Source organism: Thermobia domestica, chromosome 9 (assembly GCF_964235325.1).
Source record: "Thermobia domestica chromosome 9, izTheDome1.hap1.1, whole genome shotgun sequence".
Classification (NCBI taxonomy): Eukaryota; Metazoa; Arthropoda; class Insecta; order Zygentoma; family Lepismatidae; genus Thermobia; species Thermobia domestica.
The window spans coordinates 22,685,463-22,703,548 of record NC_137462.1 but is presented as its reverse complement, the minus strand read 5'-3'; the positions used below and the strand labels follow the sequence as shown (position 1 = coordinate 22,703,548).

The window sequence follows — 18,086 nt, the reverse complement described above, 5'->3', positions numbered from 1 at the left end:
TTTACTCTGCTCGAGATTGGCGGGTGCTCATACGATCATGAGAGCTTTACAAATAGTGAAAGCATTCCTGTCAACGTTGCTTCATCTGTTACCGTATGTGGTCTGCCGCCACACTTTGTCTTCTTGCAGCTATCATGTGCAATGAAATACTTTTCTATCCGGACGGTGTAATTCTCTCTGCAACTACGAGATACTGTTCACACTATAATATCTATAGATTTGTCCTCCGTCAATGCCATTATATTCCTTTATCTGAAAGAAACGTACAAGTTTACTTAATTTATATTAACGTGAGACTTTTGAACCATTCTATATATTATAAACAACTCCCAACATCTAGTTTCATTACAGCCTCATCTTTATCCAATGACTGCTCGTGAGGCAGAGTTCCGTTTCAGAATAAATTATACATCTTATTCAAAATTATATTTTGAAAAAACTTTTCAGTTTCATTACATATATGAAATACAAAAATTGAAAACTTTTCTGTGACGCAAAAGCGATGCCTATACTGCTGGCTCACGGTTCTTCAATTGGAAGAAATGTTTCCTTGTATTCTACTGTATATTGAGAATAATAAACGAAAACGGGCAGAGTAAATGGAAAATAAATATTGACATTTGTGGACGAAAAATGGCGGATGACCAGTCATTGTCACCTTTCGAAAGAAAGAAAAAAAAACTGTCTCCGCCAACACGAGAGAGAGAATAATTCAAAATTTCATTAGATTAGTTGACACGTTGGTGATGTGATAAATTTAATTCATTTATGAGGCGCTGTTTTGTAAGTAAACAATGAACAAAATGAATCTCGTCCATTTCACACAGAAACGCTTTCACTAAAGTTGATATGTCTGTCTAGATCCAGTTAACGGCTATCTATCTGGAGAGAGAGCGTTTTTTTTTTCAAGCGATGCTCTAGTAGGTTTGTACGTTAAAAAAACACCTCCACCACTGAAGTGGATTTTTCTAAATGACAGGATTAATGGACGTACTGAATTGAATGGAATTACGCTGGAAATTACAATCCCAAACATAGGTAATGGGTATTGATAAGAGATATACTCGTGACTGATGTACGAGATGTAGCACCTCGCATCTGTTGCATTAAACAACATTTCAGAGGAATAGAACTGCTAATTAGATAATTAAATCAACTAGAAAAATAAAGCCAACAGCATGAGTGTAATAGCATCTTGGCCTTTATCTCAAATAACAGTAGTAGCTGCTTAACCTTGTCATAATCATTATAGGTATTATGCCATTATTGGCAGGCCACTTGCTGCAACTAAAAAGCTTCCATGCTCCACGGTCTTCCGCTAACCTCTTCGTCTTTACGTATGGTTCTTCTGTTTTGATATCGTCCATTAATTGTAGTCTCTTTCGCCCCCTCCCTCTCTTTCCTGCCACCATACTCTCTAGCACGTCCTTCATGATACACTTCCTTCTTATCTAATGTCCCAACCAATTTCTCTTCCTTTTCTTAATAATATCTAAAATTATTCTTTATTCCCCATCATTTCTAACACTCATTCATTTTCCGCTCGACCCAGCTAATTATCTCCATTCTTCTTCACATCCACATTTTGAAAACTTCCGCATCATTTTTGCGTAATGTCCATGTTTCTGCCCCATACAGTACAGTACTCCACACGAAACACTGTATGAGTCTTTTTCTCAACTCTTTATTCAAGGTCCCATAAATTAGTATTTTCTTTCTCCTAAAGGCTTCTTTCATCACTCCTATCCTTACTTTTATTTCACTTCACATTTCATATCATTACTAATAATAATACTAGGGATGGGCAAAAACTGGTTTGTATAAAAACCGGAAACCTGTTTCTAGAAAAACCGAAACTCGAAAAACCGACATTTCGGTTTTCTCCAAAACGGGTTCGGTTTTTCACCAAAACCGGTTTCGTTTTTCTCCCAAAAACCGGTTTTCTTCAAAACCGGTTCGGTTTTCACCGAAACCAGTTTCGGTGAAAACTTTTGGAAAGCACATAAAGCTATTTTTGTGGAAACGGAATCGATTTTCGGAAAAGAACGAAACACTACTCTGGTCAAAAATAGATCAAATTTTGGAAAAAGCCGGAATCGGTTTTGAAAAAACCGAAACCGGATCTGGTGAAAAACTGAACTGGTTTTGGAGAAAACCGATAACCAGTTTCGCTGAAAAAACGAAAAAAAATGTTTTTGTGCCCACCAGTAAATACAGTAATACCCAGGTATCGAAAAACTAGTCACCTGTTCTATTTTCTTCTCTCCTACTTGTGTATTTGATACTGACCCTTTCGTTCCAATCACCATGGCTTTTGTCTTTCTAACATTGTTCCCTTGTAGCAACAGCTATTTATCTTTCTACATACATATAAAACAGAAATGGGCGCCATACTAGCCATCCAAGCCTATGGTTGGGTATGAAATGACTTATTTGACAAGTTGAACTGGAAAAGGGCTTATAAACCACACCCGTCTTCTTCGTCCAGATTTTGTGCTTATATATCATGCCCGTCTCTAAAGGGTTTAGGGACGATTAACAGTCTTTCTTCAGATATATATATATATCAGAGGTCGTTATCTTTTTAGGTCTGAAGGCTACTTTTCAATTAAGAAATTAGTGAGACTCTACTTATCTACTTACCAGCATTCTAGAAGGAATTCCGGGACACGGTAGCTCAGTGGTAGAGCATTGTGGTGCGTGGGATCCCTTGTTGGATCCCCGACCAAGTACACTTACGGTGGACAAAATCGTGTCCGTCAGTTTTCTCGAGTTACTTCTATTTCCTCCCACACCCTCATTCCACCAATTATTACATCATCATTCACTTGCCTTAACCATCCGCCGCCTTTAGCCTAACTGGCATAATCGTGAGTTGTTAAAGATTTCACTTTGCTTTCGTGGTCTATTCATGCGCGCCGACTACGTGGGTGCTCCGAGACTCCGGCACCCACACAATAAATCCTGTAAGTGCGCCGCACCCACAAGAATTTAAGTTTGGACCCGGGTTTGAACCCGTTTCTCTTTCGCTTAAATCAGCCGTATTATCAACTGAGCTAGGGCAGCCCCAACTTATTCTTATAGTACCGGTATATTCTACTTTATCACAGCACAGTCCTTCATGACGATTTTAACTAAAAATAAATCCATCATATATCAAGACTTCCCTGAAAACACATAGGCTAACACGTCCCGCCATTGATATGCACCCACATAAATTTTGGAAAGTCGGCGCCGTTGGGTCTATTTGTCACGCATTGGTCATCCTGATTTTATATATTTTATATAATATAAAGAGTATCGTAATTGACTAATGAAATATATGAACTATAGTTTATTCGAAGAACGTTCAGTACCTCATGTAAATAAACACACGTGAATGGGAATATCGTCTTGATGTCTGCATCGCCATTTGTGGGGCCCCCATTCAATGTCTATGAGATATTTAAAAAAAAAGTATTTGAGTTTTTCTTCCAAATGTAACCAATTTCATTTTAATACGATTATTCAAACCTACGTAATACTGCTTTAAAGTATATGATAGTATTTTCATGGACACGCTGTATATTGGGAAATTTTACTTCTCGAAAACATTTTGCACTTCACATTCCTGGTGTAATGATGTAAAGATATGATATTTATTGGTAGAGTGCTTACATCTGGTACGAAATGTACTTGGTTCAATCCCATGCTATGCGACCTTATTTTGTCCGTGGATTTGCTCAGGATTATTCCACTTTATCGTTCAATCAATAACTATTATTTTGCGAAAGCAATAAAATTTGTAAAACAAGAGGGGAAGAACTGTTGTCACTTCCTAAGTCACCAATAAACTTGAAAAGGAGGCGTAATATTTTTTGAATCACGGGAACTGTTTGTTTTAGTGTTGTTTTTGTTTTCTTGAATCAAATGAAAGTTTAATTTTGCTTGAACAGATTGAATGAAGTCGTTTTCGTTGTTTCTTGTTCAATAGAATGGACTTGTTCAGCGTTTTATGGATTCAGTTGCTGAGCATAAATCCAGCAATTTTCCTTTTTCTTCTTCTTCTTCTTTTACGGTTTGCTTAAACCTCCCGTTATCTTTCGTAGGCATTATAGCTCTCTAAAGCTATTCTACGTTAATTGTCTGCTGTGTTTTCTTTCAGATTCTTCCACTGTTTTGTTTTTCCCTACTTGTTTGTCTCTAAAAGAGCCCATCGTTTTTGTTTTTTTTTTAAACCCACAGTGCAAGGAAAAATTTTTAATTTGAAACACAGATAGAGAAGAAAACTGGTTTCCAGCCGGCTAAATTAACCAATGACGTTCATCGTTGCCATAGCAACGAAAGGTTGGGCTTCTGCCAATGAAATGGTGATGATAAACCTGGAATTGGTTTTCTAGAAAAATTAAACAAAATATACAATGAATGTGATACAATGCGGATTCCGCGTACTAATGTGTTGTCCTCTACAACACTTTTAGCATAGTTGCAGTTAACACGAAAGGTTAATTCCCATTAAGGGAGGGTAACGGAAAGTATGAATTCCATTAAGGTAAATTTGAGAGCAACGCAAATTTAACTTTTCGTTGGGATATGTTAGGCGCCTTTTACTTTCTTTTTAAAAAGTTATAATATACAGGGTGTTTCGAGAGAACATAAAAACCTTTTTGAAATGAATCCTTACACATGAAAATAATAATAACAGTTCAACATGGATGCACAAACCCGTCATATCGGAACCATCATCATCATCATCAGAGGTATTCTGCCATTATTGGCAGGTCACTTGCTACGACTGAGAAGCTTCCGTGCTCCACGGTCTGCTAATCTCTTCGTCTTCATGTACGATTTTTCTGTTTTTATATCGTCCATTAATAGTCTCCTTCGCCCCTTCCTCTCTTTCCTGCCACTATACCCTCTAAAACGTCTTTCATGATCCTTCTTAGCCGATATCCCACCCAGTTTCTCCCCCTCTTCTTAATAATATCGAAAATTGTTCTTTTCAACCCCACCATTTCGAACACCATGTCATTCGTTTTCCGCTCGTTGCAGCTAAGTCTTTTCATTCTTCTGCACACTGACGTTTCGAAACTTTCCAGTTGATTTTTATCACTTTTGTGGATAGCTTATCATAAGTTGGTAGGGATGCGCAGGAGACAATATTTGAGACTGTCTCGTCTCAAAAACGTGCTGTAAAAGTGATGTCTCGACTCAAAAAATATATATTTTTCTATTGGAAGAGCTGTGTTCGACTCGGATTTTGTCAGAAAAAATTCTGTCTCGACTCGACTCGAACGCATCCCTATAAGTTGGCCGGATCGATAAAATAGTCACAGCTCGAGAATAAAATGTCAGATCAAGGTCAAATAGGCTAAGAGAACATACTGTTTATTTCAAGCCTATATCCCATTAATGAACAAGTAGATGTGGAAGAGGGACGACGACAAAGCATCGAAGGATATGAGATTCATGAGATCTCCTCGAAACAAAAAAAACAAAAAAAAAAAAAAAAAAATACGGAACTGAAAACTGGTACATATTTCTCATCAACTGGTACATTAATGGAATCCAGACGCAAAATAGCTGCTATGTTATTTTACCTAACCTTCAGCCGGCATTTCGTTTTTCAGTTGTGACCCTTTTCATATCGTTCCAGCCAATTTCTTTTTTATGGGGGGGGAGGGTTAAATAATGATTGGATTTAATGCTTTACCACAATCATGACGTTTGCCGCATTTCACCACGACGTACAACATTTTAACAATGATTTTTTTTAAATACATATTTTGTGCATATTTTTGTTTCAACATTGCACATTGGTGTAAATTTCAAGGACTTTTAATATGGTGATAAAGTGTTATGAGGTGAAGATGCGAAGGAATGCTGCACGGGAGCGCGCCGCGCACCAGGACGACAACGTTACGCAACTGCCTCTACACAATTGACCAGTGCCAATACCACGTTAAAATGCCACTCAACTTCAACCACCAATAGAAATATTACTTGAAGAGTGTTACTCTGACTTTAATTGTGATTATTATTATTATTATTATTATTATTATTATTATTATTATTATTATTATTATTATTATTATTATTATTATTATTATTATTATTATTCGAGTTTTACATTTTTCGGCTTGCTTATCCAAGCAGAGTTCTGTGATTACTATCTTTATAATCTGGCACTAGTGAACGCACGACATTATCTGGCAACACTGCACTATTCCTGCAGCGTTTAGCGTAGCACCGAGACCTAGTGATCTACTGTAAGTTGCGCCCAAAGGTCCAAGCTTAGTGGTAAATCCGACCCTGGCTATAACTCAGAAATGACGCATTAGTTCACCAATGATGGTCTGTAATATTTTTCATGTTTTCGTGTGAAGATTCATTCCCCCTTAAGTTTTGTTGTTGTTGTTTCCGAACACGTTGTAGGTGAGAGAGAGAGAGGGAAAATGTATTTGAAATTTCAACAATAGAATCTTGTGATTTCTCGTAGAGATATCTTAAGTATACTGCTATCACTGCAGATCATTTGGGCAAATATAAATGGCTGTCATTTATCCCGGTAGCATTCTCGATTCGATTGATAATGTGAGCTATCTTGGCAGTAAATTGATTCGTTTTCTGACTTTCAACGCTGGAGACTCAGGTTTAATCCTTGGTAAGAGCTCATGTAATTTGAATTCCACGTTAAACTATAAGGCTATTTCTCATATAGACTTAGTGTTGAAAATTGACATTAAACTAAAAACAAACCAAGAGGTTAATAACAAAATGAGAACCTGCGTTTCTGCTCAGGGGTTGACAAGAAAACTTGTAGCAAAATTTAGGCTTATTTCGTAAGTTTTGACAGCTTTATTCTATTCAAATGCCACTGGTTTGGCGCGGGAGACCCGGGTTCGATTCCCGGCGGGAGCTCATGTGGTTCGGATTCCACGTTAATCAGTAGGTCCACGTCTCACATAGCCTCGCTGCTGAAAGGGACGCTAAACTGAAATTCAACTCAACTCAAATGCCACTGGTTTTGATTTCCTAGGTATTGTCAACCTATAAAAAATAATAGTCTGAACCTCCTCCTTGTTAATAACTTCAACACATTTCTCATATTAAAATATTCAAGCATACGAACTAAAGAATATCATGGCGGATTGAATAAAATAATCATTGAAGAACAGAACCTGGAAGAAATGTTGAAATTACTTTAGAAAACTATAGCAGGGGCAACAATAGATGGTCTCTGAAGTTTCTTACCACATGCGGAGGGAAAATGCAGCCTCTGTTTTGGTGCTAGTGTTACCAACCTTGGTCACTCTGTTGTTATACCATTAATTAAATTGTCATTATTGATGCGCTGAGTAAAAGCCTTGGCACGTGAGTAGTGGCAACGGCGCTGCGAGCTGTTAGAGATCTTCTCTTGCTGGCTTCTCTATAGGACAAATCAAGGCGGGAAGATAAACAGTTTGGAAGTTGACAATTCCAAGAACGTCAAAATCAGTGGCGTTTCCGATTACTTAGAAAAGTAGGAAATAATAGAATGCAGTTCATAGTTATAGAACTAAATTTTAGTAGATGTAAAGGAAAATTTCATGTCAGTCCCTCAGCCAAAACATAGATTTCTTACAGATAATTTTTAAACATTGTTTTCTTAATAAATAAATAAATAAATAATAAAAATTCTACAATGTAAATTCGTATTTTCGAGTTGCTGTTATATAAATTGGCCTGTTCTTTCTCCTTGCTGGAGTGTACGCTTCAATTTAATTTTTATGTGATCGATTTTCATTACTGCATACTCTCAGCAGTGAAATTTCCTGAATAGTTTGACCATTTAAGGTTAGAACGTATTGTAGGTTTTACAGTGTTACTAAAACTATAGCGGAATTACAGGCATAAACAAATTTTCTTATACAGAGTAAAACCGTTAAAACAGCAGTAGCAATCACTTGTGGACTATCAGTGAGTTGAATTTGCTGCCGTTTCAAAGAAAATGAAATGAAATGAAATCTTTGAGTTTAACGTCCCACGGTTATGCCGGTTAGGCTAAAGGAGACGGTGATTATGAGAGATGAGTGAAATGGTGGAATGAAGAAAGTGGGAGGAAACGGGAGAACCCCGAGAAAACCCACGAGCACGGTGTTTGTCCACCACAAAGTTCACTTGGCGAGGGCTGGGATCGAACCCGGGACCCCAAGCACCAGAGGTGAACGCTCTACCACTGAGCCACCGCGCCCCCCCCCCCGTTTCAAAGAGTTAAGTCATTTGCCATTATCATCAAAATGCAGAAGTAAGACTGATTTTCTGTTTCCTTCACTTATATTACCATTATATATTGACCATCGAGGAAAGTGTTGACCATATTAGTGTGCAAACCTAAATTCTTTGGGACTGTGGTCTACCAAATGCCTCCAGCGTCGTTATTTCTTGCTTTCTGTACTAGAGTTTATCATTTCTTCCTTCGTCACCTCACAATGTTCAGTTATTTCCACAGAATTTGTCGCCGTCATATATCTAACTCGGAACAGCAAAGAGTCGTAAGGGCGCTACCCACTACCGAAAGAGTTCTAAAAAGTTATAATATAATATGAAAGTTATCCATTATTTTTGTAGTATTAAAAAAATAATCAGTGTAAAATTTGTGGAACAAATTCCCGTAGTCGAAATCTTACTCATCCTCCTCTTTCGTTTCACCATCCAGTCTTCCCTGTCCATGGGAATACGATTTATTCTGTCTTCTGCCTCTTCCTACTAGTGTAGTTTCATACGTTTTTCTCTTATCCCACTTAATTCCAACTGGCCGGTCTATGACGTAGAAGGGTAAGAAATGGCAGAGAGAACCATTAGAGGAATGAGAATGCAAGTAGGAAGTATTGGCAGAATACACGTAATCATAGATTTACGAGCAGTATACTATCGATACTCTTGCTTCACTGTCACCACTGTCTTTTATCCTCCTTTCCTGCTCCTTCTCCTCTCCGATTCTTTACTGAGAAAGGAAGCATTGAGCTGACGTCATATTGCATTTAGTTAGAAAAGAAAAATACTTCGGTAATCACTTCTTCAGTTGTTGAGCGTTCCACTCGGTAATTTGTCAATTGATCGATGTACACAATCTCTACGCAATATACTTTACTCATTTTATCATCAATAAATTTGCTCTAGATGATAAGCGGTGTCTGTGAACAAAAATCTTCAGATTCAAATTGAAAGTGACTATGTTTGTGACTCTTAATCTCTTGAACCACCCGACCAAATTGTTGACGTTCTGGCCTGGGAGTGTTTTTTAGCTATTTACTTTGACGGTATAACTTACGGGAGAGGGAATTATAAAAAATAAATAAACCAAAGGACCACTTTCGATCAAATTTTCAACATAGATAAAGTTCAAACCTGGGAAGTTTTTTATTATTTTATTTTGATGGTAGAACTTCGGGGAGGGGAGTGATGAGGGCATATATGAAAATGAATAAAACTCAACTCAGCTCTTGAACCACCCAACCGATCACGATCAAACTTTCAACATAGATAAGGTTCGTTTTCGACCTGGGATGTTTTCGTCATTTTAATTTGACGGCACAATGTAGGGGAGGGAAAGGGGGACATATATGTAAAAAAAAAAAAAATAAAAGTGACTGTCTTTGTGACTTCATCACGCTTAAACCACCGAACCGATCTTAATCAAATTATCAACACAGATAAGGTTCGAGCCTGGAAAGTTTTTTTTTTTTTTTTTTTTTTTAATATTTCTACTTTGACGGTAGAACCTAGGGAAGGGGAAAGGGAGATTAATATATAAAAATAAATGGAACTTAACTCGTGAACCACCCAACTGATCTCAAGTTTTCAACATACATGACATTCGGGCCTTCTGATAATTTTTATCATGCCGTGCCCCACAACATAGGGAGGGGAGAAGGATGTATAAAAATTACCGAAAATGACCAATATCAAAGAGAGCTTTAGTAATAGTAAAAACGTAATATATTACTATATTTCCTTAATTTAACCCAGCGAAATCGGGGTGCGTCTTAGATTCGAGGACGTCTTAAATTCGAGTAATTATCGAGAAATTCTTAATTAAAGATATTATTAACGTGTTATTGAAACTACTTTGCCAGCCATTCATATTTTAATTTTGTATCATATTCAATCATTCAGACAACAATAGTGACCTGCGCTTGCTCAGGACGTGTGGATTTGCTAGTACACATAGGATTTGCTAGTACGCTAGTAGATATATATACAAAATGTAATCATTTGCATTGTCATTGTACTAATTTCGTTTGCTTACTTTTCAGCGCGCGGTGGTTGGCTCTGATATGAAGACATACGTGTACGATCGTTCCATGCCATTGATTTTTATTGGCGGTGTTCCTCGATCTGGTACCACACTAATGAGAGCCATGCTTGATGCACACCCAGAAGTACGGTAAGCAGCCTTTATTTTTTCTTAATTTCCATTTGGATATCTGTCCGTGTTTCACCTGAAGCAAAGCATGACTAAGAGGGCCTGAGGTTCAGAGTAAGGGTTGTAAATTTAGGAGCTGAGTAGAAAATTAATTATGTTTTAAGTTAGTATTTGTGGTTTCATCATACATACATCCGATATAAAAGGCATTTTTTGTCTTCTTTTAATATCATACAGCGAGATTCATGGCGTAAGGTTTGTATGGATATACAGTGTGTTTCAAAACAACACCGACAACGTTTGGGAGGTGATTCCTCACACCAAGATAAGACAAAGAGTATAGACAATCGTGGGTGCACAAATGCTTCCTTTCGGAGTTATAGGCTGCCGAAAACATTAGAAAAAAAAAAAGATTAAAAGTCCATAGCCGCAAAACTATGTGACCTACCATAGTCGGGTCAAGACTTCACTTAGGAACTAGTATGTGCGCTATCCAAAAATACATGTTTCTGAGTCCTAAGGTACTCACGAAGCAATTCTTATAGGGGGAGTTTGGCTACGGTCACATAATTTGAAGTACTCTCCAACTGTCTCTATAAAAATTGTTCCGGAAGTACCGCAGGATTCTGAAACATGCATTTTTGGATAGGGCACATACTAGTTCCTAAGTGAAGTCTTGACCCGACTACGGTAGGTCCCATAGTTTTGGAACTATGGACCTTTAAACTTCATTTTTTTCATGTTTTCGGCAGTCTATAACTCCGAAAGAAAGCATTTGTGCTCCCAGGATGGTCTGTACTTTTTGTCTTATTTTGGTGTCAGGAATCACCTCCCAAATGTTGTCGGTGTTGTTTTGAAACGCCCTGTATACGATATACTGTCCAAATTTCGGAGAAAAGGGAGGATATTGTACTATCTCAACCACGTGTTAGTCATCAACAGCAGCAAGCAGACAGCACATTAAGTGTCAACAAACCATCACGTGAAGCGAAGAAGGAAGACAACGGAGGAGGTCGGACACACCCGAAATTTTCGTATAAAACGAGGAACACCACACTCATCGACGTGTATCCTAACTCAAGCATAGAGGACATCAAAACTGAACTAAAACAGAGGAAAATTAACTTCAAGAATCTCATTAGAATCCAGACGCAGAAGAGCATACACCTTTAATAGGGTTGTTCTCTGAAGACGCAAAAGAAATCCAGAAGCTAATCTCACAGAGAATACATTTTGGCAATAGACGTCATCGCGTCGAACCATCAAGGAGGAACCAACCCAAATCAAAACTTTGCTATAACTGTTACCAATATGGTCACATCAAATGAAATGAAATATTTGAGTCTAACGTCCACGGTTATGCCGGCTAGGCTAAAGTGGACGGTGGTGATGAAATAATGACTGAAATGGTGGAATGAAGAAAGTGAAAGGAAACGGGAGAACCCCGAGAAAACCTACGCACACGTTGTTTATCCACCACAAAGTTCACTTGGCGCGAGCTGGAGTCGAACCAGGGACTCCAAGCACCAGAGGTGAACGCTCTACCATTGAACAACCACGTCCTATTTTTCCTGGTAATCCTGGTATCAAAGCCATAGAGTTAAAAATTTTCTTACGCTTTCCTGTGTTCTTGTTTACTCTTCTTTCTTTCTATCTACACATTTTGACAAATCAGTGTGTAAATGTTTTCCGTAAAGATAGAAACCTCGATATATACTTTCACCCAGCAGATCCTTTAGTGTACTAACTGCACGGAGGAGAGGCATGTAGACAGATGGTTGATCCCTTATTCTCTGTCAGGACACGGGATTTTCTTGATGGGCGTCCTTTATTTTTTAACTTCCCTGTTTCTGTTTCGTCAACGAACCAACCGTCTCCGTAGGGCTGATCATCCTCTATTGGTTGCTCTGGACTTCGAGAAAACACTCTAATTCTTCTGTCGGTTGCTCTGGGCCTTAAGACTTCTAATTATTTCTCTCGGCTACCCTAGGCCTTGATAATCTTACTATATCTCTCGGCTTCCTTGAGCTTGAGATTTCTTTTAGCTCTCGGCTGCCTATGCCTTGAGACGCTTATACCCCTCTCGGTTGCCTGAGCCTTGAGGATTCCTCACTGATACTTGCAACACTTTTTGCTTAATTACTAGGAGAACTGGATTAAGGAAATGCATACATATGAGTATTCGGACTCTTGTTCTTGTGTAGAGACTTTGTAACATATGAGCTTTTTATAATAGTGTGAGTGGAGCGGAACTTATACGACAGATACGTTACATGACTATACAGAAATAATGACAATTTCAGAGCTGTGTATATAATCTTGAGAAATGAATATTGGGTAAAGTCTTCAAGTAGGCGAAAATAGTGCGATCAGAGCTTTATACGACATGACATTCAATATAACAGACGTTGCATGTGTTCCTGGGAAATAGCGTACCATACTGTTTTTTAAGTTCATCGTCCCACAACAATGCACCGGGGTTAAGGAAGATTGTTATAATGGATGGAATGGTAAAGTGCAGAACGAAACAGAACCCCGAGAAAACCCACACATACGGTGATTGTCCACACCAAATCCCACTTGTTGGAGACCACACACCAAAGGTAAGCGCTCTACCACTAAAGCACCGCAAAAAAGGGCAACACTGCTGGAGGACTGTGACGAACAACCTACTGACCAACCATAGCCAATACATGTTTCGTAGATTTCATAAAAACAGAAACTAAACGAAACTGCTGGTGCAACAGCCTTTAAGGAGACAGGGCTTGCCAGCCGGCTTGTGGCACTCATGGCTTTGGGATGAAGTGTAGTCAGGAGTAGGCTTCTCTCAGCGTTAATGCTAACTTTGTAGAACGAAGTTAGTTACTTCTTTATTTCAAATAGCTTCCTGATGGTCCTCACAATACTAAGTAAAGCCAATAGTGTCAACACCATCTAGTGAGTACAAATAGTCACATATTTTTCCTGTGAACAGACACGGCATTATTTGTCTTCACTGATCTATCGAGAAGCGATATTCCAGTGCGTTTAGGGCATTGGCATTCTTAACTTGTTTAATGAACAATACATAAAATTAATCTCTTATTAATCTTTTTTATGTATGTATATTATAGCATACTGCGTGATAAGACACCGTAGGGGTGTGAGAGGTGTAACGTCTAACAACAGCACCTAATAGGTTAGGCAACACTTCGTAACTTAAAACAACGTTGATTGCCTATACAGCAGGGGTAACACTTTCATTTATACTCGTATCCTACGGGAGAAGGATTTTAAATATTTTTCATAAACCTGATCTTTCCATGCGAAGAACATATATTTCAGATAGATTTATCATCGTTTATTGTATTTGGTTCTTTATTTTCAAATGTTCGATTCCCTGTGGGAGCTCATGTGGTTCGGATTCCATGTTAATCAGTAGTCAGTCTCGCTGCTGAAAGGGACATTAAACTGAAAATCATCTAAATTTGTTTTCAAATATTTTGCATAAACTTTATTCTTCCCGTGCGAAGAACGGATATTTGAGATAATTCTTCTGTAACAATTCTTGCTCGCTGTGCATTTCCAAAAATCAAGATTTTAGATCTACAAAAGTATAGTAAATCCTATTGCCATTGATTGGGAATTAACCTTTTTATTCATCAGTGAAGCTACGCGTATGTGGGACGGGACCTAGTGATTAAAGTAGAAACCTAAAAGATAAATCATTAGTCGCGATTTTATACAAGCTTTTGTAACCCACTGACGATCACGTCGGAGATAACTCTCGCAGATAGGATATGCCTTTAACATTTGAGTCAAAGCTGCGGCAAATGTATTATGGAAGTGATTAATTACAACACGCATAATTCCATGTAATCGTAGTGTGCTTGTTTCATACTTTATATTACTGAAGTTAGATGTAACATGTATTCGACAGAAAACCTGTCGACAGCAGAAAGAATATATGGTGCGGTAAAATTTAGTTATATACATGTTTCATTGTAATTGTATTTAAATCTGGAAGAATGGTAAGAAGATACTATGGAAAGCTGTTGATATCCAACTACAGAATTAGGTACTCTTATTTTAAACGTACCAAAATAATAAAGGTTATTATTGTGATTATATTTTCAGAGCTGCTGTTCATAATTACAAGAAATCTTATAACGGTTACGTATATCCGTCCATCTGTCCGTCTCCGACTATGGCGAGAGGGATGAGAAAAGATGATAATACAGATAACAGGAAGCGGTTTTTGAGAATTGATTCAGTCTCAAGATAGTTTTCGTCTCCTTTTTTATCCCCTGTTCAAGTGGGAAGTCGTAGAAATCATCCATTTCTGATTTCAACGGTAATGGTCTGTAGAGGAGGGAGACCAGATTGAGGAAATCTAAAAACCGAACACTCGACAAATTAGCATAATTTGGCAGTGGATCTAGGTATAGTCATGTTACTTGTATGTCGTTATTCATGTCACTGAAGAAGTCTCTAGCTTTTTAAAATAGGCAAATGTTTATTCCCGATTTGAATGTTTATATTATCTGTTAACACGAAATAGAATGAATTGTCTCTTGAATTAATTCATGAAAAAAAAATCTTGTAAAAGTATTGGTCTTTCTTTGGAAGTACCGTTGAAATCCATACAAAAAATTACAAGTATAACATAAGGTATGTCACAAAAAAGGCCGATAATCTTTTACGGGAAGTTTGCAACAGTAATGAAGTTGAGCATGCGCAGCAGCATGTCGTAGTATTCTGTGCTTGTATCAGAAGTAGAATCGTCCGAGTGGAGCTTGGACTAGCTTGGGAGAGTAATGCTCCCGGAAGTAGAAACGAGAAACACAGTTCTGATTGGTTGGCGTTATCCACTTCTTGCCACGTTGCTTTAAAATAGCAGAAATCAAACACTTGCTGCTATCGGCCTTGGTGGCCGAGTGGGATAGCGCTATATGCTAGTAATAAAATTCTCTTTTGGCGTGAGTTCAAACCCGGTCCGAGGAAAGTTTTTTAAACATTTTTTTACATTTTTATAGCACTTATTAAATTAAAGTAATATGAAAATAATACTTTAGAAAGTGATTTATTTACTTTTATGCAGATAAGTAGTTGTAGTACTTATGCCCTTGTACTCCATGATATAGGGCTCGTTTTGTTTCCCTTGTCATAATGATATAAATTTTGTGACCAACTTAAAACAACTGGCTAGGATAGCGCGTAAAACAGCTGGCTAGAGTAGCGCGCGGAAAAAACGTACTTCCGGGAGTATTACTCGCCCGAGCGGGTCGTAGTGGAGCTACGTACATGCGAGTAGCGGTAAGGTGAAATGGCTGCCGTATTATAAAATTCCGCGAAATGTAAAGTGAGATCTGTCATCCAATTTCTAAACGCCAAATGATAGAATACAGCTGACATTTATCGGGAATTGTGTGCCATTTACGCATCGACAGTAATAAATGAAAGGAAGGTCAGGTAATGGTGCAGAAAGGTTCGGGATGATGAGCGTAGCGGAAAGTCTAATATTCAGACGGACAATCTAGTGGAACGCGTTAACGAGAAAGTGCGATCTTATCGCCGGTTCACAATAATTGAACACGCCAAAGAGTATGCAGAAATAACTGCGAAAACAGTGCATCGAATAGTGACTGATAAACTGGGTTATCACGAACTATATTTGAGTGCTTAAAATGCATACAAAGAGGAAAGAATGACAATTGCACGTGACGTTTTGGCCTGCTGGTAGGAGAATGTTGATTACCTCATTTCTCACTTAACGACGGGGGAAGGAACCTGGATGTCGTACGCCACTGAGCAGTCAATGCAATGGCGGCATTCTGATTCTCCTGAAGCGAAGAAATTCAAACGAACACAGTCAGTTCACAGAACCGTGGCTATCGTGTTTTGGGACCAAAAGGGTGTGATTCTTGTGAAATTCTCCAAACCAGGACGAACAATTATACTGAATAATCAATAACGTGCTATCCAAAATCGTCGGAGAGGATTGCTGCGCTCTGCTGTACGAGTTCAAACTGGGATCAAAAGCCACTGCAGTTGGGTAGAAAATATGCCAGGCCTTTGGTGGTCGTGTCGTGGCTACATGGGCAGTGCAGCAGTGGTTTAACAAGTTTAACAACGGTGACGAAACGCTCGAAGACGCACCATGTGCCAGAAGACCAACACATGTACAAAATGAAAATCTTCAGGCAGTAATTGAGGCGAACAGTAACCAGTCATGACTGTGAGGAACTGGGTCTACAATGGAGTGATGGGTTCGACAGGATTTGACTCCGGGCCAGAAAGCAACGCGAGCAGACACCTATGTTTCTTTGCTGTCTGAGGGAGGAGCCATTTCTGGAAGGCTGTTGACATGTGATGAGAAGTGGGTCCTGTAGAAGGCTCCACGGCGCACAGTGGTCGGAAACTGAAAAAAAGCGGTCAAAAATCGATTTTGTCAACTTCGCCACCTATGAAATCGGTATTGTTATTTGGTTATAAGTATCTCTCTTGCTTCCAAACCCGAAATTTCAGGATATAGGAATATTTTCACTGTCCATAAAATGCATGTAAACATGAACAAATAAAAATACCGAAAAATTAGTAAAAAATTAACAAAAAATATGTTGCGTTTTAAACATTTATATCGTTTCTGAGGTCGATGAAAGCGGTTGAATAATACATTGGACTCAAATACTGTGTGTTTAGTGAAGAGTTTTATTTGTTATCCAGTGTCATATTATTTATATGATAGCTTTGTTAGTATTACCGAAAAGTTACATATACGCTGATGTTAATAGCTCAGCAGTCTAAGCTTATTCTTGCTTATCTGCAAAATAAGGTTTATTGAGTTTACCATGAGTAATGCGAAAGGTTGAGCATTGGAAGTAGCTGCAGCCAAGTGCAGCTGAAGGACTCAGCTCCATCTAACTGGAAATGCGTGATAAGTTATGTTGTTGTGGTTGCAATCGAGATCCGCTATCTGATTCTTACAAAGGGAAAAGGCATAACGTCTTGTAGGTAATTTGGATTGCCCTTCGTCCCTGAATCAAAGTTGTACATATTGCAGTGATAAACCATTAGTCATGTGGAGCTGCTGTATATTACACTGCAGTGCAGTAGTATATAAGAAGATTCCATACTGAATCTTTTAATCTTAACGAAACAACGTAATCTTAAACTACATTCCATTCTATTAGAACTGAATTACATTCCAGTAGATATTAGTGTTTCTTCGAAGATATTGCGAGTGCAAAACCACTAACTTTAATTTTGTATCCTAAGACAAACACGCATTTGTTTTACACTGTCTTTTTATTAGCTGCACATACAGTTCGAGGGAGAGCACATTGAACCTGTAGCCGCTTCTTGGATGCATGTTAACACCTACCATAACTTCGTACTGGCTAGCGATGTCCAATTCACATAGGGCATCAACATGTTGTTTTGAATTTATAAACTGTATGTATGATTCACGATGGTGAATTTCAAGATGGTGGCGTTCATTTTCTGTGTCCTCTCCAATTCCTCCTCACCTTTATTACTCCCCTATATTGTTCCTTTGGTTACATTTTTCAGTATTTGACATTCATGCGAGGGGTTTCCAAATTTTTGGACCACTCGGTTTATATAACTGCACGTATTTCAGTAGAGGTTCTTCAAATCACTTCCGCAGTAGTTACAATCGATTTAGGAAGGACAATTACGTATAGAACGATAGAGAGAC

At 38.3% G+C, this 18,086-nt stretch overlaps 1 protein-coding gene across 4 annotated transcripts in view; it reads left to right on the top strand.

Annotated features, from left to right (window-relative positions):
- The window catches only part of Tpst (tyrosylprotein sulfotransferase), a 532,464-nt gene that overhangs the window by 481,894 nt on the left and 32,484 nt on the right, over nt 1–18,086 (top strand). For all 4 annotated transcript variants that reach the window (XM_081770746.1, XM_081770747.1, XM_081770749.1 and 1 more), the window contains one exon: nt 10,278–10,408. In XM_081770746.1, the coding sequence (XP_081626872.1) occupies nt 10,278–10,408 (131 nt within the window). The remainder of the gene's footprint in view (nt 1–10,277; nt 10,409–18,086) is intronic.